Source organism: Opisthocomus hoazin, chromosome 9, assembly GCF_030867145.1.
Source record: "Opisthocomus hoazin isolate bOpiHoa1 chromosome 9, bOpiHoa1.hap1, whole genome shotgun sequence".
Taxonomy (NCBI): Eukaryota; Metazoa; Chordata; class Aves; order Opisthocomiformes; family Opisthocomidae; genus Opisthocomus; species Opisthocomus hoazin.
The window spans coordinates 11789381-11813754 of NC_134422.1; the positions used below are offsets into that span (position 1 = coordinate 11789381).

General features: G+C 50.5%; 1 protein-coding gene across 3 annotated transcripts in view; it reads left to right on the plus strand.

Annotated features, from left to right (window-relative positions):
* ITGB5 (integrin subunit beta 5) overlaps nt 1-24374 on the plus strand; it is a 63236-nt gene that overhangs the window by 12438 nt on the left and 26424 nt on the right. For 2 of the 3 annotated variants that reach the window (XM_075429754.1, XM_075429755.1), the window contains 7 exons: nt 146-350; nt 5451-5700; nt 9314-9482; nt 14871-15032; nt 16489-16584; nt 17642-17731; nt 21715-21849. In XM_075429754.1, the coding sequence (XP_075285869.1) occupies nt 146-350; nt 5451-5700; nt 9314-9482; nt 14871-15032; nt 16489-16584; nt 17642-17731; nt 21715-21849 (1107 nt within the window). Of the gene's footprint in view, nt 1-145; nt 351-4968; nt 4996-5450; nt 5701-9313; nt 9483-14870; nt 15033-16488; nt 16585-17641; nt 17732-21714; nt 21850-24374 lie in introns of those variants that run through there. The other variant, XM_075429756.1, reaches the window with a different exon arrangement.

Here is a 24374-nt window from a genome sequence, read left to right on the forward strand (position 1 = left end):
CTTTTAGATACAGTCACCACAAATGACACCAGCTTCTCGTGTCATCTCCTATTTGCTACAGATACCAGCATGTCAAAGCAGAGCTCCAGCTGTGGGACTGATGTTTCTCCCTCCCCTTCCCTTTTGTCCATTCTTCACCCGACAGGAGTTTGGCAGCACAAAGTCCATCACGTCGCGGTGTGACTTCCTGCAGAACCTGGTTGCAAACGGCTGTGCTGGAGCCATCGAAAACCCCAGCAGCAGCATCAATGTGGTGAAGAACGTCCCTCTGAGCAGCAAGGGCTCTGGCCAGACCCACCTGGACGTCACGCAGATCACACCTCAGAAGGTCGCCTTGAATCTTCGTCCTGGTGAGTCCCCAGTGGCTGTGAACCACGTGCTGAGGTGTGTTTGTGGGGGTAAGAAGGGGTGGCCAGGACATGCTGAGAGCGTGTTACAGCTCGTGACCTTGTAGCTCACTAAAGCAGGGGCTGCTGGCCCCTTCCAGAGCCTGTGAGCTTTGGTGGTGGATCGTGAACAAGTTTGGGGCTGAGGTGCATGTTCTCTATGAGATGACACTGGCATTAAGCAAGGTCCATCAAATCCCACCCAAAACTGTTGTCAGTACTAGTCTTAGCCTTTGCATCTGTTTAAAAGGAACCTGCTCGACTAAAAAAATATAGTCTTGGGTGGAAGGAGTTAAAATAACTTTGGATCCTCCACAAAGCTGACAGTGCTTGACTCTAAACTGAGACAGCTCCTTCTATAAATTGGAAACAAAAGCGCATATCTGTTTTCTGTTGGTATGCAAAAGAGCCGTGGGATCAAGGCCGAAGGTGGAGATTTGAACTTGTGACTCAGGCCTTGGACTGTGGCCAGGTCCCTGTTTCATTCCCCTGAGCCATCACTTTTCTTCGATCTTTTCCTTTTAATTAAAAATCAGAAGGGAATGGCTGGACTGAGCCATGCGAGCATGCTTGTTATCAGAAGCTGTTGCATGGTGGGGGGAGGCTTTCATGTGTGTTCAGAATTCTTGCAAGAATTTGGCAGACGATATTTCTGAAGGGAAAAAAAAGGCGCTTTATTGCATAGTTAAGAAGCAAATATAAAAGGTCGATTCATTATAAGCAATTGCTTTGTGTTTTTAAGGCTTACAGTTTTGCAACAACTCTCGTGAGCATACAGAAAAATGAATATGATGTTTTGCCCAAGAAAAACAGGAGTTTTGAACTGGTGCTCATGCTGCCAGTGCTCTCCCAGAGCCTACTAGTTGCTGCAGGATTTTTTGTTTTGATTCCATGGGTTGCATAGTCATCATGTCTCTGAATTAACTTTTCCTCAGCAGTAAGACTGCTGTCATCAGTCAGACCCTCAAACATAAAGAAATTTTGCTTCAAAGCCTTAAAATCCGGTACCCGAGGGTCGTGACCACTGGATGTACGGCGAGGTGCATGGCTTCTGCGACTGAACATTGCTGAGGAGACAGGTTTGCTCCCATAAAAAAAAGGGAGTTGCTGTTCCTCCTGTTTCTTGCGGCAATTCCTGGCAGAAAGGGCTGGCTCAGCTTCCACAGCTCGCCTCCCGCAGACCCTCCTGCACGCGTGGTGCCCGGTGCTCAGCACGTTCCCCTTTCCCGGTCCCCGGCAGTTCTGCCCAGCCGGAGGTGGGATGCCCACCGCTCCGGTCTGCGGCAGGGCGTGGGGTACCGTCTCCCTGCGGCTTCCGGGGGGCCACGCTGTCGGGTGCTGGGGGCTGCACAGGGCTGGTGTGCCATTCCTGCCAGGACCACGCTCGTGGCCATCTTCAGTTCTCCTCGGATGGCAGAGAAGCCCTCCAGGTCTGGGCTGAGCTTCAGGGATCTCCCCAAGGGCCCCCACAGCGATTCCCACGCTGAGCCGGCGAGCTCCCCTCCCTCTGTGCCTGTTGCAGAGCATCAGAGTCATGGCAGGAGGAGGGACATACCTAGCTGTTTGTAATAACATCTCCCATTTTTGCTCTCTGTTTGATGATGGGCAGCACTCCGTCTTAGGGCTGGTGACTTCCTAAACCCTTGTGTTAGCATCCCCAGTTTAAATTATCCATTAATCCTTGAGCTTGAGAATGAGTTTCACCCTGTGAACCCAAGACAAAAAGGAGACAATGTTGATTTAATTTTGGGCATGAAGAGTGTACTATTTCAAAGATGAATTCACACGGCGGTCTGTGGCAGTGGTGATCTTTTATTCTTAGACTGCTAAGCAGAAGCAGAAGGGAGCAAATTGTCAATTGTTTGCCCTTCCCACCCAGGCAGTTTGATCTAATCGTCCCGCGGCAGAAGTCGCATCCCCAAATCTCTGTGCCCACAGCTGACTTCCAAAGGCCTTAAACTGGTGTCCTTACAGGGTAGCTTTCAGATTGCACATTTAGTTTTTGTAATATTGCTTTTGAATCTTAGCTCCAGCTGTAAAGCACTGTGTTGTGGCTAAATGAAATATATGAATAGTGTAAAAGGAATTAAAAAAACTAATAGATGCAAGTTGTGCTGCCCATCAAGCTGTAAGCCTCACCAAGCACGAAAAGGAGCTTTTCCTGGATGAGCGCGATAGTCGAATTTGTGTTCTTAAATTGGCCAAAATCAGTTTTTCCAGTTTCTGCAATGCCTCTGTGTGACGGTATCCAAGAAACATTTCTGAATTCAGTGTTGAGTTTAAAACTTTTCAGTAAAAGCCCTGCGGAGGGGATGGTGGTGACAGTACGTGGGGAAGGAGGGGGCTGGGTTATCCCTACAAGTGTGAGAGTAATACTGCACACAGAGAATAATGAATTCTTTTGGACTTACATCTGGGTACATTAGCAATATTTTCTCTGAGATAATCGATTTGTGCAGCTAGGAGTGAAAGATTAACCAGGCCCAGGATCCTGTTATTTTTGGTGCTTCTCAGGGACTAATAAATTCAGAACTACTAAGAGACGGTTTGATCAGAGCATCTCAAAAACCCTTTCTGGCACAGGAACTGCCGTCTTAGGGCCGGCTCAGGAAGAACAGTGTTTTGGAAGCGGAAATGTTGGGAAATGCAGAAGGCCATGTCCTCTTTTTCTGAAAGGGTTGGGTATTCCATTGGGAAAAATATGTAGGAATGAAAAAAATAGGCATGGGAGTGAATTTTCCTGGAGTTGAACACATTCTTGCAGCACCAAATTAAAGTCTAGCGTGCAATCACTGTTTGTTACCCTGCAATCAGTGCTAACAGCTTTTGCACTGTATAAATGATGTTCTCCTTTGTTCCCCCACAAAATCCGTGCCCACCTGACTTGGCTGAGCCACCTCGATAGCTTTGCTTACCGCAGAGCCAGCGCTGAGCTGCGTCCTGCTGCGTGCCGCGTCTCAGCGCTGTGCCGGGAGAGCCCCGCTCCTGCTGGAAAAGGGAGCCAGGGAGGATGAGGAGGAATGTTTACGGCCAGCGTTTCCTGCATCCTGCAGCCGGTGCCTGGGCAGCACCTCCGCGTGCACGCTTGCGGGTGGTGCCTCCCGCAGCCCCGCGTTTGCCAGGCAGGGTTGTAGCGCGTGCAGGGGGGAGCAATTGCCTGTAAGAAGAGAAGCCCTGGCTTGGAAGTCGCCCTTGATGTAAATGCGCAGGGAAATCACTAAATGGAGGGAAGGTCTCGGTTTGGGCGCTCTCGCTGACTCCTCTGGTACCCCAGCACCGAGCTGGCTGAGATGCGCAGCGAACTGGTGGGGCAAAGAGCGCAGACCCGGATTTAAACCCTGCGCAGCTTTGCTTGCAGAAGAAGGCAGGCTCTGACCCTTATGCACGTCGCCCTGGGTGCTGGGACCCCTGCTCCTTTGCTGAGAGGGTGGGTGCTGCTGCTGCAGAGGGCTGGGAGAGGGTGTCTGCTCGCTCCCCGCACGCGGGGACGGCTACAGGGATCGCTACGGAGCAGGTCATGGAGCTGGGGAGGGTGTTTGGCCCCGCGTGCCGCTGGGTGCAGCCTGACCCCAGGTGCCATGCAGGGCTTCTGCCTGCCAGGCTGCAAAGCCCCTCATGCTGGGTCTTGCTAGCACGGCGGTTTTGGGGTGCTGCTGCTGCGTGGTGTTGGGCTGGCGGTAAGTGGGAGCAGCTGTGCTGCTGCGAGCGAAGAGCAGAACAAGAAAATGGTTAGGGAAAAGTTTTCACAGTACTAAGAAATGTTTCATTTCTGGGGCAGACGAGGGGAAGCTGCAAGCGTTTGCAGAACCTGCCAGTGCCTGAAGTTCAGCCTTGGCCATGAAGAGCTGGGAGAGGTGGGCAGGAGGGGGAGCGTGGTCATGAGAGGATCCGAGTCCCTGGGTCTGAGGCCCCGCTGAGCTGGAAAAGGGGGCAGAGGTGGCAGCTGGGGACGTGGGATCTCCAAACCAGCTTGGGGTCTGAGGGTGCTGGAGCCTGGGGTTTCCATTTAGACCCCTCTCTCAGCAAAGTGCGAGGCAAACATTTGTCACCTCCTCTCTGGCTCCACCGAGGTCCATCTGGTGTGAAGCTGAGTTCGCTTTGAAGCCACTTCACCTTTTTGAGGTGTGGGCAGCACCGGCAGTGGCCTCCCCTTCCAGACACCCCTTCTGGAGGGCATCTCTGGTGAGAGTGGTTTGGCAAAGGGGAAGGTCAGGGGAAAGGCTTTCCACTGTTCTTCACATTTGCACAGCCTGTGACTCAGCCCTGTCAGCTCCTTCTCTTGTGTTCATCACTTCAGGAAGCTTCATCTCTGCCTCAGTACTTCCCCAGATGACCGTAACAGCCTTCTTTTTCCAGTTCACTTCCTATTTGCCCTGCTTTCTCCAGAATGTTTGTGGTATGGCGCTTTCTTGGAGGAGAGGTCCTTCTCAGAGGTGTTTCTTTTGTGTCTACTTTGACTTGACCTCCTTGCACAGCTCAGAGGACATCTTGCATTTATCTCATGCTAGCTGTTTTCTCCCGACCCTCTTTCTTCTCCTGCTCCACCTCCTTCTCTCTTTTGTGCAGGACTTCTTGGACTGCTCCCGGTTTGCTCTGAGGACGTACCCAAGTAAGCGTGTGAAGAGTCCCTCTTTCAGCCATCTGTGAAACATATATTTGAGGTTCACTCTGCTTGATTTTCTTCCCAGTTTTCTAGGAAAACACCCCTGGACTGTACACAGTCCCAAGCAGCAGCATTTTTCTTGTGTCCCCTTAGATATTCTCTCAGCTGAGACGGAAAGACCCTCTCCCATATCTCCAAAGTAAAATATAGTCATGCACTCTATAGATGTGTCTTTTTGTTGCCAGCCAGTACACTACATAGCTTAAGAGGACCCAAAGTCATTAGCTGCTTTCCTTTTAGTCTACTGAGGGATGGATTTGGGAAAACTTATTCCCCTCACCCTCTTCTTTCGCAAGTGATCTGTCTGCTCTGCAGGTGGGGAACAAGCCCCCCATGTGGCCTGGATTTTATGTGTGCCAGGAGTTTCCTTTTCACCCTTCTCAACTCTTGTGTGTGTGCAGGTGACCGGACCTCCTTCCGAGTTCAGGTTCGGCAAGTGGAGGACTATCCTGTGGACCTCTACTACCTGATGGATCTCTCCCTGTCCATGAACGACGACCTAGATAATATTCGCAATCTGGGGACCAAGCTGGCTGAAGAGATGCGAAAGCTCACTAGCAATTTCCGGCTGGGGTTTGGCTCTTTCGTGGACAAAAACATTTCTCCTTTCTCCTACACGGCACCAAGATACCAAAACAATCCCTGCATTGGGTAAGTGGTAGGCGTACCCCGAAGGGACAAGCCCTGTGTTTGCACAGAGCCTGGCTGCAGTCTTCTCTTCCGATTCTTGCTTTAAATAATAATCCACACTTAAACCTCGACCTTTGGGAATGCCAATTAGCCGTGGCTGTCACTGTGATGCTCCAGAGCGATTCAAAATAGGACAGCTTCCAATTTTGCAGTGGCTGCTAGGAGATCTCTGCATCTAGAGATGGGAGACTGTTGTATGGGGAGCCTGAAGCTATTTTTAAGTACCTGAACAGGATGCAGGCAAAGCAGGCTTTTTTACAGACTTTAAGCAAAAGGAGCAAAAGCCAGAAATTCCTGGTTACTGACCCTAGATCTGAATCATAGTTTGGCCTTGAGTAAATCAATTAAGCTCTTTGTCTCCATTTTACAGATAAGGAGACCAAGGCAACATAAGTCCTCCCCAGCAGAAGTGTTTGGGGGAAGTAAGATTTGTGACAGCCTATAGGACTGATTAATGAGTTCTTGCAAAGTGTTTTGAAGATGTTAGGCATTTTTTTTTATCTTTGTTGCTGTGGAAGGAAAGCAAACTGGTAGTTGCAAAAGACCCAAATGATCTGGTGTGATATCAGAACCTTCCTCCTTTTTTTTTATTTGGCTTGTTAGTGTCTCTGCTGGAGTCTTTTTGTTTGCCTCTAACCGCCAGAATCGAGATCAAGTCTGTTGAATTGGGGATTATGCTAGAGGGAAACTGGGTGTAGTGGAGGATGTCCAGGCTCAGACAGGTTTGGATGTTGGCACGAAAGGGTGGATACAGCCGCAGGTTCCCTCCTCGGAGAATGTCACCATTGACACTTGCCTTCGTAGTCCCCATCTTCAACTCATCCGTCGTTGGGGTGCTTTCTAGTCGTGTAAGGGCAGTAAGGTTAGCTCTTTTATTTGAGCTATTCATGGCTACTTACATTGTAAGATCACCGCATGAATGGGTGCCAAGCTCTGCGAGTGCTTTCCATGTGAGAGGCAAATTAAAAAGAGCTTGCATCAGCTATGAGTTTCCAGGCACATTTTGGCATTGACCAAGCATTTGGCATCTCATTGCACATTGACCGTTGACCAGACAAAACTACCTATATTCTCTTTTCACCAGTTCTGCCAGAGAGGAAAGTCAAATAGATTTTAACACTGAAAACTTGTGCTTTGTCTATGAAGCATAGACAATATTCACCACACTCTTCATAGCTCTTCCTTCTGAAAACTTTGCATGGCCTTGGAGGGATATGCTCGGCCATCTCCATCGTCCTTGGTCTCCATCACCCACTCGTGTTGCTCACAGGCTGGGGAGGGTGTTTCACTCCAGTGAAAACTTTGTTTGGCTGGTGTGTGATTTAATTGAAGTGACATGGCTTTTGCTGAGTGAAGTAGGGTGATTATGCGGATGGGGAGAGGTGGGGTGGAAGAGGATGGAGCTGGACAACTGTGCAGCGAGGCATGCCTGAAACTGCTGATGGCCTTTCATCGAGGTCATCCAGAGATGTTGCCTCATTTTCTCCCGCCATGGTCAGGCTATCTGCATGTCCTTCTGGTTTGACCATTCTGGCAGTGGGGCCTTCTCCTGTCCGCTCTGCAAGCAGGCTGTTGCTGCTGCCAAGTGTCTCGCTGATGTGGCAGTGAGGTGGGTTGTCAGGTGTGGGTTTTTTTGCAGCTATTTCTAGTGTCAAAGCAGACTTTGTCCAGTGGCCTGTTCACATCTGAGAAAAGCTGCAAGTAAACCTGAGCTGCGGTGGCTGTTTTTTGCCCCTGGTCCAGGCTTGCTCCTCCTTCTCCTTGCAGTGATGGCTGTCCTGCAGGTCTGGGTGGGGTGCAGCCCTGTTTTTATGCGGGGTCTGGCTGGGATCCCTTGTGCCTGCTCCATCTCAGCCCAGCTCGCTGCTTGCCCCTGCTCCTGCCTCAGCATCTTGGCTGGGACCTCCCGGGGAGCCAGGACGTGGCCTCTTGCAGACACGGTGTCATTCAAAAGAGATAATATGAAGGAAACAAACACTAAATTTAAAAAGATAAGGAAGGCAGAGGGTTTGACTGAACACCCAGTTGCCCATCTGTCTGTGATATGACTTGTGGAGGTTACAGCCTGAGATAACCCACCCACACTGCTGTGTGCCCTTGCATACTCACTCAGATAGCCACCTTCTGTCCTGCTGCTGCCCATGGCTTCTGCCAGCAAACCTGGAGAGTAAAACAAACAAGGAAGGGTTAAATTATACATCTTCATGGGAGGTGGGACCCTATAGTGCGTCAGTGTTTTCCTTCTGCACCAGGGCTCTAGAAAACTGAGGACCCAGATGCACTGTGTGGGCTAAGGGCTGCTTGCTGAGACCCTGCAGTGCAGAGGCGTCAGACGTCGCACGTTGCTTGCCTTGGCCGTAGGTGTGAGCAGGATGAAGTCTGAATACGGGGTTGGTCACAAGGGATGGCTCTAATTGCCAGCCAGGCCCAGGCAGTGGGACCTGCCCCGTGGTTAGGTGTGTGCATGGCTGTGCGGGTGGAAATCCTTGCTCTGGGGTTCCCTTGTGAGGCATTTGAGTTCCCAGGGGTGCTAAATCTTAAATACTCCTTTGTCTGAAAAGCCTCTTACAACTTACCCATAGTGGAGCATGTCTCAGCAGAGGCCTTTAATTGTTCTCCAGGTTTTATCTTTGAAGATAAGAGTGAATTAGCACTAGCCCAACTCCTTTTTAAACACATTTTCTTCTTAACCCTTCTCGTCCCTCTCCCCTGCACGCACTCACTGATTTCCCATGCCACGGGAGCTGCTCTGCTGAGCTCTCCTGGCCGTGCGGTGAGCACCAGAGCTGCCTTCTGTTTAATATGGGGGAAAAAAATTTTGCCTGGTAACCTGCTGAGGCATTTTGTCTGCCTTTGGGTGCCACTCCTACTTTTCTGCTCCAGTGGTGCTCTGGAATGCAGAGACGGTGTTTGCTTACCGGCTTGCAGGGAGAGTGGGAGGATGTGTGAGTGGCGTTAGTTATTAATGCCCCTCGTGGTGTGCAATTGCCAGGTGCCTGGTGACGTGCAGTGGGTGCGGACTGGCACATACTGCCAAGAAAACTGGATGACAGAGTGAAAATGCATATTGAAAAATAGACGAAAAGTAGTTGTTGACAGTGGTGCTCGTGTGTGATGCCCTTTGACACCAACCCGCCATCCTGGGCTGCTGGGGAGGGTGGCTCTGGCCCTCCAGCCAAAATGTGCCCTCTTAGATCACTGTGGGTTGCATCCTGCACTGCAGGGTTCGAGTGTGAAGACCACTTTCAGGGTGCTGAAACTCCAGAGCTGCGTGGCCCAGTGCTTGGTGTCTCCACCCGGACCTTGTGTGGAAAGAGATATTTGGTCCTGGTGAGATCTCTGGAAACTTCAGCTACTCAAAGCCCCTGGGGGGAACCAAAAATGTGGGCTCTACTGTAGAGTTTTGTAGATAAATAGTCAGAAATTGAAGTGTCCAAAACATGAAGCCTTGTGGAAGTATTTCATCCCTCTGAGCAAAGATTTGGAGATCAGCCTGGTAGAGCTGGGAGCTTCTGCAGCTCTTGGCTGCTGGTGTGGTTCCTCCCAGCTGACCACTTCTCTGTTCCTCCTGCAGTTACAAGCTGTTCCCCAGCTGCGTCCCATCCTTTGGCTTCCGCCACCTCTTGTCCCTAACGGATAAAGTCGACCGTTTCAATGAAGAAGTTCAGAAACAGAAGGTTTCCCGCAACCGAGATGCTCCGGAGGGCGGTTTCGATGCGATTTTGCAGGCTGCCGTGTGCAAGGTGAGCCACTCTGATTTCTGGGGTGTTAAGGCAAAAAGAGGAGGAGGTTTTTTCTGCTCTGTTATTGGGCCAGGATAAGGATTTCTTGGAAGTAACTACCATGAAAGAGGCCTGGAAATGTATTGTTTTCATGTGCTTTTGTACATGAACAGGCAAAAAAAAAAAGGTTAATACCTTTTCTAGTTTAAAGGGGTAAAAATGGAGCTTTTGCAAATGCAAATTTAGAGCTGAGATTTCATCACACAGTTAGACTATTAGGTGCTGATTCCTGACAACCTGGGATGAAATCCTTTCAGATTCATGTACCCTCGTGTGCAGCAGCACCGGGCATCGGCTTAACGCGTTTTATAAGTGTCTGTCCAACACATCTTGCAGTGGTTGACCCATGTTCAGGGTTGGAGCTGGTTTCTTCTGCTTGTACCTGCCCTATTTGTGTGTGGAGATCCCACCTCCGGGCGCTGATAGCCTGCTCTCCCTCTTTGTCAGCAAAACTGGAGCTGTAAGCAGTAATTAAAGACAGAGTTCATTAGCTTGGTACTATGTTAGCCACGTCCTTAGGGGTTCTGGAGATATTTGCTTGAAGATCTTTCTGGAACAAGTAGGCGGTTTGCTCCGTATCCCTTTGTGTGTCAGAGATGGAAGTGTTTGGTCCTCTCTGCCGTGTGGCTGAGCTGCCCTGCTCACCGGGGATGACTCTGGTTGCCTTTGACCCTCTTGACATACAGTTTGATTTTTGTTCACTCCAGCCTTGCGTAGTCCTTCGGGTTGGGTGTGTTTTCTTCTGGGTCTGGATTTTGGGAGCCGGGAGATAGGCATCGTCTGCAGGAATGATGAGACGCAGGCTTGTGGGAAACCAGAGCTTCCCTTGCCTGGGTTGGCTTCCTTTACACTTCATGCTCTCGGCAGGACTGAACCTGCTCTGTTGGATCTGATGCCACCCAGCAGTCATCTTCCCTCTCCCAGTCTGGCACAGATATTGCTGTTGGCACAACTACAGTGCATAAAGTTCACTCTGGGCATAAAGTGCTGCTCAGTTTTGGAGGGGTGGCTCTCGTGGCTAAAGCAGAGACATCTCAGGGCGGTGACTCAGTTGTGCCACCCACTACATGGTTTTTTGCAGTCCCTTCCACCACATTATTGCAAAAATGGGACAATGTTTCCCTACAGTGCAGAAATACTGTGGTGTGTATCACAGGGTCTCATTTTGGAGGTGTTGTTGAAAGGCAGGAGACCTACAAGATATTTCCTACACGTTTGTGCCAGTCTCAAAACTGTTGGTAAGGACCAAAATCTTTGACTGTGGTTCTTGAATGCACAGCCTGGTCCTTTCTAAATTCAGAAGATGAATTTAGATACTAGTGCCATCTAAATTCAGGACTGAGCATCTTCTAGGAAGGGTGAGCAGAGGTGAGCATGTGTGCTTGTGTGGCTCTTGACATGATGTGGCAAGTCATGACAGAAGAATTTTTGCAGCCACAGATGTTAATTAATTACTGGAGCTTGGGTGTGGGAAAGAAAGTCCATGGGACTGGTGTGCAAGGCAGGAGAACCGGCTGTGCCGTAGCGCGCACGCACTGCCTTGGCAGCCTCTTGCTGTGGGTGGAGCAGCTGATCGCAGCCATGAGCAGCAAAGGGTCCGTCCATCCAGAGTTAAATAGCCAAAATTCTGGCCCAGCTGATTGATATAGCCAAAATTCTGGCCCCATTACATCTTGCTGGCACACTCCAGATTTTTCCGGCTTCCACACTCCACCATATTCAAAACCCAAGATTTAGGGCAGTTATGACTTTAGAAAGTTCCCTGCCTTCGGGATGATGCGGCATATTGACCATGAAGTACTTTGTGCTCAGCAGCAGAGTTTGTGTCATCAAGGGGGACGTCCCAGGGAGAGCCGGTCATGGCGTGGCAGAGCCTTGCTGTTTCCAAGCCATGGTGTCCGAGTGTGGTCTTCTCCTCCCATTCAAGCACTGAGGCTGCAGAAACAAAACCTACTCTGTTGACTAGGTATTTTTATGCTGTAATTCATATCAAGCATTTCTTCTGCGTGAGCTGTCTAAGAGCTCTGTAATGCTCAAGTAATTTTTTGGCCTGGTTTTCAACCCAAGGAATGGGGAAAGTTTGTGCAGCTAATACAGACTAACGAGCAAGCCCGGGGTTTGGCTCCTTTCTGAAAGATGAAGATATGGTAAATGTTATTCTGGAGGTCATGAAAGAGCCAGAGACAATAAGCCTTTATCCTGATGTTAAAATGGTTAGCCAGGAATATTAATCAACCTTCTGTAATTACATTTTCCACTTGCAGTATTTTGGTTTTCTGCCATTCTTTAAGTGCAAGCATTATATGGCTTGGTAGTATGTTTAAGTTTCAGATCTTATACACTAAGATGCAGCAAGGAGATAATGCTGGATTAGAAAATAAAGTGTCTTTTAAAACAGTTTTAGTTGGTCCTTGCAAGACACTGGTAGATGGAGGTGGCCAAGACATGTGGGAAACACTGAGGTGCTTTTCAGAGCTATGCTAAACAGAGGAGGTTTGGGCTTTTAATCTCGAAGGCGTATTTGTCTTGCACCTGTATCTGTTTCTTTCTTCCAGAACAGTCTGCACCTGAGAAACTGGTGGGGTTTTGGACATACTGATGAATCCAGGGAGGTCTCCTGGCAGTTTGTGCCTTGGCAATTAAACCTTTATTATTCAGCGCCCAAAGAATAAATTTAGATATTTATTTCAGGCTTGGAAATACCGATGCAGGGTTTTGCCGTCTTTTCAATAGGGTTTGGAGGGCCTGGCTCTGCTGAGACAGCTGTGGCGGTTTTGCCAGTCGCTGTCGGCTGCAAGGAGGGAGAAGCTGGTTCGGGGTACGGGAGGCAACTGCAGCGGGTTGTAGGAGTTGGGGCAGGTTCCCTAGCATGCCCAGCCCTGTGGAGACACGTCTTCCCACTTCACTCCGCTTTGGGTCAGGTCCCACCCCTGCTTTCAAAATCCTTTCTATCCCGTGGGGATCAAAAACTAGATGAGGGGTGCAGACGTCAGTGCAGGTTTTTTTGTTCAACAACCCCAGTCCAGTAAAAATAAATGAAAGTCTCTTTGGTTATTTGTTTTAAGCGGAGCAGAGTGCTGCTCTTGGTTTCGTGGTGGAAACTGCGTGCTGAAGAGCTGTATTTTCCAGTGCCTGGGAGCTGCTGGCGGAGGCGGCGTGAGATGCGGTGGCTCCTCGGCGTGCTGGCCTCGCCGGGTGCTTTTTCCATAGGTCTCCAGCTCTTTCGGTGTGGCACTGGCAGCCTGGTCCGATGCTTCAAGGCACCAAATGCACTCAGTGCCCGGATATTGGCACCGACACTGCACGTGCTTAGTGGTTTTTGGAAGTGAGCTCCTGAACTGAGCAACCAAAACCTTTCTGATTTTGTTTTATGTGGGAAAGTGTGTGTCGGAGATGCAGAGTTTGTCTGCAAAGGGATGCTTAGCCCCTGATTTAAAGGTGGGATTAGCAGGCAGGCGAGCAGAAGCATCATCCCTGAAGTGGCTTTATAACTACTGTTTGAAGGCAGCTCATTTTCTTTGTGCATACCATGTTTCTAAGGAAATGAAACTCAAATTAATCCTTTTAATCTCTTTGGGAGTTTCTTGGCCTCAATTGTTTAAAAAGAAAAGAAATCAGCTTTGGATACACAAAGGAAAGTGAACTGGATGGGCTTTTGTCTGGTGGCTGAGTAGACCAGCAACTGCTTCTTGCATTGTTAGAGCTGTAATCACTTTTGGATTGAGTTCTCAAGAAATTACACTTTTGCATGAAGATTTTGCCTTTTGTCCAGTGGGGTCACTTCAGCAGAATGAATCCTGCTTCCCAGAGCAAAAACATCCTCATTGTGTACTGAGCTGGGCTGTAAAAAACCATGCTGGTACGTGGCAAAGGATGTGTATTGCCAAAGATTTCTTCCTATGGCCTCACTCACGTTGCATGGGTCTTAAAATGACGTTAAAGAAATAATACCTTCTGCAATAGGGAGGGGAAAGAAATCTCCTCTGGAACAGTGTCCCTGAAGCAAGAGCTATATTTATCGGAAAGATCAGCAGGCTTTGGGCTATGACTCACATTTGCAGGCGAAAATTGTGCTGGCAGCCATGATTCCGCATCCTTCAGCCTGCTTTGCCCTCTCGCCCTACCCATGCCAGCGCTTTCCATAGGACGCGTCTTTGCAGCCGGGCTGCAGCAGTTTATGGGCTAGCATGCTGATAGAAAACAAGGTGGATGTCAGATTTTGCTAAATAAGCTGTGCAGTGAGCTCTGGAGGCGTTGGGTGTATTCGTCTGCACTGTGTTCCCATCAGTAAGCTTTTACCAGCTTTTCCCTCATCCCTTCCCAAGGGATTTGCGCTGTGTTGCTCTGAGGTGGGGGCTGGAGGGAGGGGGATGCTGGGTGTACGTGGGGACGGAAGGCATAGGGCTGTGTCTTTGCTGGCAGAAGGGCAGGGTGGCCAGCCCAAGGGGAAGCTCTGGGAGATGGGGCTTTCTGGCTCCAGTCTCTGCCACGGCAGGACCTCCCTGTCGTGGTTGGCAGGCGGGACCTCAGCCTGCCTGGCTTGGCATGAGCTGGCAGTGGGAGAAGCCAGCGAGCGCAGGGAGGTGTGCTGCAGTGCTACGGTTTCCAAAAATTTCCTTTGGGCTTCTCTGTTTGCCTCTGCTTCCATTGCAACAAGCAGCTTCAGTGTGCTGGTGTAGGCACAGATCTGCTTCTTGGGCCAATGCAGAGCCAGAAATCTGGGGAAGCTCCGTGGGAGGGAAACATGTTATCCTTTTATTTGGAAAAAAAAAATCTGTCCCTGCAGCTCTCTCCATGCAAAGATGGTTGTAATGTCTGGTCCTCTCACAGAATGCCTGTGCATGCATGTGGGTGCACCAAAGCCAGCCGCTCGGGCAAGGACTTCGTGCATCGCAGCTCAGAAACGGCCTTTACGAGCGGGCGGAGGTGAAACTGCTGAGCGGGGATATTGCAGCTTTTGCTGTTGCCTTGGCCGCTCTGCAGAGCTGAGGAAATAAGGTCAGATTAAATGTGTGTGGAGGAATTTGGCAGGTCTCCTTTGGCTATAAAAGCAGCTGAAATTCTTATTCTTGGATCTGGATAGAGAAGGTCTGGTGGACAGTCCATACACCTCCTCATGCCTTTTTAAGTAAGAGTGTTGGAAGGAGACATTGGGAAATGCTAGATGGGCCCCTGACAATTTGTTTTCTTGCCAGGGATGGGTGGACAGGAGCATGGTGCTCTGCTGATTAGTGCTGATGGGTCTACTGCTGGATGGGTGCACGGCTGGGACCATGTGCAGGGTGAGGGGTGAAGTGCGGGCTTGGCAGGGGCAGACCGGCTGTCTCACGGGGTTTGTTTTCCCGCCAGGAGAAGATTGGCTGGCGTAAGGAGGCGTCTCACCTGCTGGTCTTCACAACGGATGATGTGCCTCACATAGCCCTGGATGGGAAGCTGGGGGGGCTGGTGCAGCCCCATGACGGCCAGTGCCACCTGAATGAAGCCAACGAGTACAGCGCGTCCAGCCAGCTGGTGAGGGGGGCACATGGGGGCCCAGCCCTTGGAGACCTTGAGGTGTTGGTGGACCTCTCTTGAGACCAGCCACCCCCGGTTCCAGCAGCCTTTGGCTAATGCACCCGCTGATCAGCATGGTTGCACCTGCTCCTGCAGTTTGCAAATAGAATTTGCAGTTCCCCTTGGGCATCCCCCACTGCGAATACTTCTGTGATGCTCAAAAAGGAGTTAGGAGCTCAGCGAGTTCCTTCAGGGCTCATTGTAAGGGAGAGAAAAGTAACTCGGTGTCCTGAAGAGGATCAGATTTGCCCACAAAGTGTATAGGAAACATAAAATATATCATCCCTTTCCTAAATTGTTCAGTGGACTGTCAGCTTGTCCCTGGAGAGGCTGAGCCTACCTTGATGTGGCTACACTAGTAGGCACAACAGGACGCTCCTCTTGTCCACAGCCTTTGAGCACAACGCTAACATAGGTCTTAGTAATAAATAGACAAACTGGCCCTTTTTTTCAGTTTAAATTCAGTGGAGAAAACTTGAGTGAACCAGCACTTGCCTGCCGCCTCTTTATCGCATCCTTCTGCAGAAGGGTGCTTTATTCAGCAAATCACAAGCACTGCTTATGATTTTTGTTCCTGCATGGCTGTCACCTCGTAATGGGAGGTGTTTGTGGATGGAAACTAGGATCCTCGGAGAAGCTCCCTTTCCACCCACCTGTCTGCAATCCTAGCAGTCATATGCACACCGGAGTGCAGCCCCCGTACTGACTTGGGGTTACGCTGGGGAGCTGGCATGGGGACGCTGCCTTGGTATTTCCATGTCTGAGTCTTGGAGGCTCTCAATCAGCCCTCCAGTCTGCAAGTAAACGAGGTGTTTTTTTCTGAGGGCGACACTTTGGAAGCAGCAGGGGGTTTTAAACTCAAGCTGGTCTCTTGAAAGTGAGCCCTGGTTCATTATTTTGTTTCTTGTGGGTAGCTAAAGCAGTATCATCCGGCCATCCTCTCTGTCTGGGAAGTCTGCAGAATTAAAGAGCTTATCGTAATCGCTTTATGGTTCCAGTATGCAGAAAGAGGAGGCAGTGGATGTTTCTGCTTTGAGAGAAAAATCATAGATTTTCACTTACTACAGATCTAGATCTCCTTGCTTTGCATCCCTGGAGGTAGCGGCCAACTTCTTACACATGTGCGTCTGCTGGTGGCAAAGAAGAAAGAAAGAAATCCAGTGTTTCAGGTGTTGCTGTAGCTAATGGTGTTGTCAGTCGTATATTCTAGTGAAGGGTGTAGCAGAAATACTTAAAGGATGACAGAATTTCTACTGTTTCAGCTGGGATTGTACTGGTACATCAGGGAATTCCTCCCGCAGCAAAATATGCCACATTTCTGGAACGATTTTTGCTGTTGGGAGGAGAAGAGCAATGAAATTAGTCTTTGTTTCTGTGTTACCCATCAGTCTTTCCGCCCTTTTTGTGCCTGTAGGATTATCCTTCCCTGGCGCTTCTTGGGGAGAAACTCGCCGAAAACAACATCCACCTGATTTTCGCTGTCACGAAAAGTCATTATGTCCTGTACAAGGTAAGCGCCGCCGAGCTGCCCAGGCTGGGGGGAGATTCAAAGATGCTCTTGAAAGCGTGTTCCTGCCGGCACCGTGGGGCGGAGGCAGCCGTGAGCGTGCGTGTGTGCAGCCGTGAGCGTGCGTGTGTGCAGCCGCGAGCGTGCGTGTGTGCAGCCGCGAGCGTGCATGGCCACGTGCTGCCCGCGGGGCTGGCAGGGGCAGGCAGATGCAGGCAGGCGAGGCTCAGCCCGCCGTCCCTCCCCGCTAGTCCTTTCAGCAAAAAACGCTAAAGCTTCTTAGAGCGAACAGATATACATGTTAGTGAGCGTGTGAAGACCTAAAATAGTCTCCAGCTTAATGTTGATGTTCGGATGGCTGCCAGCCGTGCAGCATGCGAGAGAGCAGAAACCTGTTCAACCCATTCTGCAGTGACTTAATCCCATTACCTAATCGCACGCAGTGTTTCTGCCCAGCTGTGTTTTTCCATCGTGGAGTCCAGGGCCCCGACGCGCCACATACAGTTTGAACTCCCTCGAAAGGAAGAGGTGACCCGAGCTGCAAGGGCCGGTGTGTGTCTGGAGCTGCCCCGCAGGGCTTTGCTCCTCTGCGGATGCGGGGAGGTGTTTCAGGCGAGGCTGCTTTCGTCGGAAACCTCGGCTCTGGCTCTCGAGGCTCGAGCAAAAACAACAATCTGCTGCGTTGCTATGGCTGAGATGCTGCTGCTCGTGAGCAGGAGGGCTGAGCTCATCCTCCACCCCATCTCCAGGGACGCCCGTGGGTGGTGGGGTGAGACAGGGCAGCCGCAGCTCCCTCCCTGCCGTGCCGGCTCTTCCGAGTGTGCAGCGGCTGGGCCTGGCCACCACCAGCAGCAGACCCGGGTCCATAAGTCCCCATCCCTTGGCCACAAGCTTCGTTTAGTGTTCGACGTGCCACGTTAGCAATGCTTTGCTTGCAACAGCTCCACATTAGCAGAAACCGAGCCATAGCGGATACACCACCAGACGACACGGTCGCTCCTCACCCTCTGCTTTCCTCTCTGCATCTCAGTATTTTCTTTCATTTTCTTTTTTTTCCAAGAACTTTACTGCCTTGATTCCTGGGACAACAGTGGAGATTTTGCACAAAGACTCCAAGAATATCATCGAGCTGATCGTCAAGGCCTATAACGTAAGTGCATTTTAATACTGCAGCTGCTGTCGTGCGAAGTGCCAAGAGCTCGGCCAGCTCGCCTCTCCCCGGCGTGCTCCACCCGGCTCGGCCACCTCCCTCCCCGGTCCTCCGCATGCTGCCAGAGCTGGGGCGTCCACCCTGGGGAGGGCGGGAAACAAGGTGTGTGAGGTGGAGAAGGAGCACGGGAATGCCCAAGGGTATCTGCGGTGGAGAAGACACCTCATCCCACATCTCTCGTGTGCAGAATTACCCTTAAAATACAGCCCCAATCTAGAATAATTCTCTCTGAACACCCTACTGGTAGATAAAATATTTTTTACTGTGTGATGTTCAGAGGCCTCCCAAGGATGTGACTGGGCTCTGGCTAAGGCTGCATCGTTTCGTTGGTCTCCATCCACTGCGAGTCTGTGCTCAGCACCTCATGAGCATCACCGTGTCTCTTGGGTCCCAAAGGAGCCAAACCTACATGGCGTTGCCAGTGCAGCCTGCCCTGCCATGCTGGGGCCCATGGAGGACAGCAAAGGACCTGCAGTTGTGGCACTGACCAGACATTGTGCATCTCCGTGGAGATCAGTGGAGCAGAGCAATTAGAAGCAGCTAAATCGCATGTTTGTTGGGTAGTTAGTTGTCAATGTTTCTGCTGACTTCTCCTTGAATTCCTACGGGTCAGGTCTTTGTGCTTCTGCAGTGATACTGCTGTTCAGGTGCTGGGCATGGAGATCTGACCCTGTAATGAGTCAGCCTTCAGGTAGGGTTCTTCATGCATGGGACTTGTGAACACAGCTTTCGATGGCTGCACGCCCTTGTTCTTCGTACAGTGCTCGTGAGGGCAAGGGAGAGAGGAAGGAATGTTCTGGAGGAGTTTACACATCCAGAGGTCATGCAGGATTGTGCTGTGCTGTGCAAGACCTGTAGCATTCATCTTTCCTTCTCCCACCGCTCCCTGCAGTCAAAGCTGCCTTTGGTTATGCCCTTGGGAATAGTGCTTCCCAAAGCTTCACTCTCTGAGGAAGGGCAATGAGCAGCTAATGCTGCTGACAAGGCCCTGGAGATACTGCAGAACAAAAGCTTGGTTGTTGCAGTTTGTCCCCTTGAGGAAGGAGGGTCCTGTGGCTAGGATGCTTGGCTGGGGAGAAGGAAATGAACATTCACTCCATGTTGGCTTTGCATGTGGTCTCAGCACCATCGCATGAAAACCTCCCTTTGGCTTGGTTTCCCAGCTGTAACATGCATCCGCGCCTCCATTTCACCACCCCTCAAGCCTTTGCAGATAGATATAAGTGGATGAAAACCATTGGGGATCTGATGCCCCCACCCCTGCTCCCTCCTTCTGTTTTCTTGTGAGCTTTCCACTGCAGCTGGCTGGAAACCACTCGGACACTGAGACCGAGGTCCCCTGTGGAAGGACCTGTGCAGGATGATCTGCTGCTAAGACCGGGGCTGGTTTCTTGCCTGTTCAGCTGGGTGGTGGGTGTGGGCCGGGACCCTCAGGCGTGCTGCCAGGGGCTGGCAGCTCGTGCCTGTGCTGCGGGCAGCCTGGGGCCGTGGGAAACCTGGCATCCACCCAGCCCGTCTCCTCTCGGTAGCTTTGTTTTTTCCTGAAATGAAGGAGGAAGTTCTCACTGAGGACAAAGGCTGAAACTTCTGATTCCTGACTGGGAGTGAACCTTCTTTTATTCCTCATGGAAAGGAAACTCTGAGCCTGGAGAAACCCTTCATCTTCAACTGTCTTCTCCTGCAGGGTGGTAGTGCCTGATGCTCTGGGCCTGGGCTCAACCTCTCCCCTTCTGTTCTTTGGCGGTCTGTGGTCCTTTCTCATGGGCTTCCCTCCACCAATGTGCACATCAGACTTGCTCAGGGCTTGCGTTACCCGCAAGAACACTTTCCCCCATCTCTTCATCATCTTCTGCCCGGTGTGCTGTTGCCCTTCCCTCATCTTGGAGAGGTGTGAAGCAAAAGAGAACCAGAATGACTGATTTTCCTCTGTTTTCACTAAGAAAAAGCCTTTCCCCCAGATCTTGACATGCCTGTGAGATGGGAAGGCTCCTGGAGGCCTGCGCCCAGGCTGGCATGGCACTGGGAGGTCTCTGCCCGGGCACACAGTCTGGGTTTGGACCAACGGCAGCAAATGAGATGCTGATTTAAAAGATGCTTTCCTAAACCCAATCCAGGCAGGTCTCAGATGTGTTTCTCGTTACACCACTGATGGGTGGCCTTCACATCAGCCATCCCTGGAACTGCTGCCAGTTCAGGATTTCCTTGTTTTTACACTGAAATGATCCAGCCTTTGAATTTCCCCCGGGCTATAGTAAACAGCTTTATTTCAGGCAGAGATGTTGCTTCATCTCAGGGCCAGGTCCCTCCTCCGGGTCTCTCCAGCACCCTCCGCTCGCCCCTGCAGGTGCAGCAGGCTCGCAGGCCACCAGACAACACAGCAGCAAAATCCCGCAGTTGCCCTTAGCGGTGGCTGCGGTGCTGTGAGAGGGTGTTGCTGTGTGACGGTGTGGAGGGGCTAGTGATAATAGCATTACGATTAAGCTAATAGCATTACTGTATAGGGCTAATAAGAAACCTTGGCATCCGTAGAAGAACACAGGAATGGCCCACGCAAGGTCGTAGCGAGGGCTGGCCTGGTGTCTTGTCTTCTGCTGTGCCCCAGATGAGGTGCTCTGGGCGGGAATACAGGAGAGCGTATCAGTGTGACAGCTGATTCCTAGGCGATAATTTCGGGCAGAGCAGTATGCTTGGCTTTACCGGCATGCATGGTGTTCATCCCGCAGGCGATGGATGCTCCGTATGGACCAAATTGCTGCCCCGTGAGCAACTCCTCCGTTACAGCAGAGAGATGGGAAATGATTCCTTTCTTTCCTCAAGGGCTGTTTAGATTCACCCAGCCAAAAGTCCTTTATTTCCTGCACATTTCCAAAAGTGTTAGCTCTTTGATGGCATGTGAACCCTGGTTTTGTTATCCCATGGACTGGCAAGAGGTCTGAATTAGCACGTTTTCTTAATCTAGGCACTTTGGTGTGGGTTGAGGACAAGAGGGAGAGGGATAAAGCTGCAAGCTGGCTTTGGAAAATAAATATATTTGTACAGAAAGCTCCATTTTGAAAACCTTTGTCGTTTTTGGACACCACTCGTAAAAAAAATCGGTTCCAGCCATTGGAAGAATCAAACAAAACAATCCCATTGTGAATTAATACTTATAAACTTCATTTTGCTTTGACTTAAGAAGTCTGTGTGTGCAGCAGGGTGGAGAGATGAGAAGCAGAAGAAAGGGGGTAGGAGCATACCAAAACCTTGCTGATGGAAAATCTTTTTCACTTTGAAGTGTTTCGCAAAGAAAGAGATCTTTCATGTATTTTTTCCCCTGGTGGTGCTTCCAGCTGAGGCATCTGAAAGGGTACTTTTTGTCTGGCATTTTCTCCTAAGAGGCAAAATATGTTTTTCTGACCGGTTGGGTGAAATCGAGAAAGCAGGACAGAGTCAGTGCAGTTTTACACCTTCTCTGTGCTGTAGGACAGACGTCACAGGCTGACTGCCAGTGGAGAATCGGGCTCTGCACTTTGCTAAGGGGCTAGTTTATGGGAGGAGGAGGTGCAGATGTGTACACGAGGCTCCGACGTTTGGCTCAGAGATGCTCCATTTGTGGTTGAGAATGTTTTTGGCTTTCTTTTTCTCGTGCATCTGCATCTTTTCAGTGCTGGCTACAGTGGCCACCACACCGGTCCTAGAGGGCACAAGCCACTTGCAGGGGTTATAGGCAGCTCGCCGTGACTCTAGCTGCGTTCATCAGAAGTCTCCTAAGCTGGTTAAGTCAAACCCAAATGTCAAAGTGTGTGCACGGGTGATTTTTTTTTTTCATACAGGTGTAGAGATGGCCTAGCTGCTCTCTGGAAACATCAGGAAAAGAGGCTAAAGCAGAAGAAATCCACCCAGCTTTTGGAACCTGATGGCTTGCTTTCCCATTGTGTTTCTAGAGTATTCGGTCCAAAGTGGAACTCACAGTCTGGGACAGCCCTGAGGAGATCGGTTTGACCTTCACTGCCACATGCCAGGACGGGTTGTCCTATCCTGGGCTCAGGAAGTGCGGGGATCTCAAAATAGGAGATACGGTGAGTCTGCCTTGTGGTCCGTCCCCTGGAGACGTTGATTCATGCCCCACGCAGCCACTTACCTCTCTCGATGAGTGGTCACAGGCGATAAAATACAGCTTTGCTCATCTTCCTCTGCTGTCCTCACACCGTGCCACATTAATATAGAAACGCATGGAGAGCAGCTCTTCCAAAAGTGGCTCTGTGTGGTATGGATCAGCCCAAGGTCACCTATCAGGAAAGACAGAATACAGACATCTTGTCTGCAGCATCCTGAGCCAAAAGGTCTTGATCAGGCAGCAGGACGCAATAGTCAAGAATGGACTTTTTTTCCCTGTAATCCCAGATATTCACATCATGCTCTCGCCTGTGAAATTTTTATTGCTGTGGTCTGTTGGTAGTTTCCTGATCTGTTAAATATTGAAGATTTTCTTGTTATTGTTTGAGAATCCTGGCTTGTATTAGCATCCTGACTTGTACCAGGAATAGTGTGACCAGCAGCAGCAGGGAGGTGATCGAGCCCCTGTACTCGGCACTGGTGAGGCCATACCTCGAGTGCTGTGTTCAGCTTTGGGCCCCTCACTACAAGAAGGACATTGAGGTGCTGGAGGGTGTCCAGAGAAGGGCAGCGAGGCTGGTGAGGGGTCTGGAGAACAAGCCTTACGAGGAGCACCTGAGGGAACTGGGGCTGTTTAGTCTGGAGAAAAGGAGTCTCAGGGGAGACCTTGTCGCTCTCTACAACTACCTGAAAGGAGGTTGTAGTGAGGTGAGTGGTGGTCTCTTGTCCCAAACAGCAAGTGAGAGGATGAGAGGAAATGGCCTCAAGCTGCACCAGCAGAGGTTTAGATTGGATATTCGGAAAAATTTCTTCACCGAAAGGGTTATCAAGCGTTGGAACAGGCTGCTCAGGGAAGTGCTGGAGTCGCCACCACTGGTGGTATCTAGAAGACGTGTAGACATGGTGCTTATGAGCAGGGGTTAGTGGTGGACTTGGCAGTGTTAGGTTAATGGTTGGACTCAGTGATCTTAAAGGACTTTTCCAACCCAAATGATTTGATGATTCTATGATTCTGATCTAGACCTGTCTTTCCTGGAGTGAAGAGGTCATGGTTAACTTCAGAGGTACTGCAAAAAGAGACAGGGTGCTCAGAAAGGCAGCAACCCTCCTCTCCTCTGTTCAGTTCCTAGGGTTATTGGATGGCAGCACAGACTAAAAATATAATTTTCCCCTTTATGTTAACAGTGTACACGGCATAATCCGTCCTGTGCTTTCTTATGAAAAAACAGAGAAGCTAAGCTTTGCTTGTTAAAATTTAATATTGATACAGATAAATGAGTTGCTGGGCTGCAGAGCTGGGGCAGGAAGGCTCAGACCAGCGGGGAACCCCTTCCCCTTCTCCAGGGTTTTACTGTCTGCGAGGACGTGGGTGTGGGTTCGTTAGCAGCCCGATTGCCTTATTTGAGAAGAGTGACTCTGCAAACATACCAGAGCTCTAAGCACTGAGGCATATAAAAATAGTTTGAAAGAGTCAACAGTAGCTGGATTTTTACCCTGCCAAATAAGGATCATGCGACGTGTTAAAAAGGGAGGTGGCCTCTGCTTTATTCGCTGACTTTAATGGATCCGCGATGGGTGGGCAAAAGCAATCCCTGGAGTGCTGCCAGGCTAGGCATGTGCTCTCCTTGTTCCCACAGCAAAGCCGGAGCCCACAAGGTAGCACAGTTAATCTGCTGGTGGATCCTGGGCTCCCGGCTTTGGCACAAGCAGGGGGGTCACTCCAGCCATAAAGGGGTTTGGCAGTGGGTGCAGCAGGGAGCTGGCACTGGTATCTCTCCCATTTTAGGTGCATCCGAGTATTAGAGGCACCTGCACAGGCAGACGTGCTACAGGGTCCTGTCCCTTCATCCCCTCCTGTTCAGCTGCTCTCTGCCCAATTGCTTCCACATGGATCAAGACTTGAGTCCTGCTAAGAAAGTTTCCCCAAGGAGGGTAACGCTGGCTCTGGGTCCTAATCTGCTGGGGTTTAGGCCCGGGGCTGTGAGTGTCAGCGGGTGAAAGGGAGCAGGATTATCCTGATCCTCTTAGCTTGCTTTCTGATCTCCTTCTCCTCTGTAATTTGAGCTCGTTGCCTAATTGCTTCAGGCCTTGGGAATGGGAGGGGGTCAGTGCAGGCTTCCCGGAGGTGCGGCTCTGTGGGCTGGAGGTGGCTGCTGTGCCGCTGTCTGCATGTCGCCCCTTGGTATAAGGGATGGCAAGAGCCCGAGGTGACCCCAAATGTCTCCAGAGAAAAATCATTCCCTCCTAATGCCTAGGAAATGGACTTGTTTCCTTGGAATAAGGATAATCCTCTGTGCTAACCAGCAGCTCCAGGCAGCACTGGCTGGCCCGAGACCCCCACTAAACAGCGGGATTAAAATGGGGACCAAGCAAGCGGCCATAGTTTGCAGTCTTGGTTTTCCAAGGAGAAAATCCCTGACACTGGACTGTAGCAACAGAAAATGAGTATGGGGCTGATGTAGAACCATATAATGATGTATAACCCTTC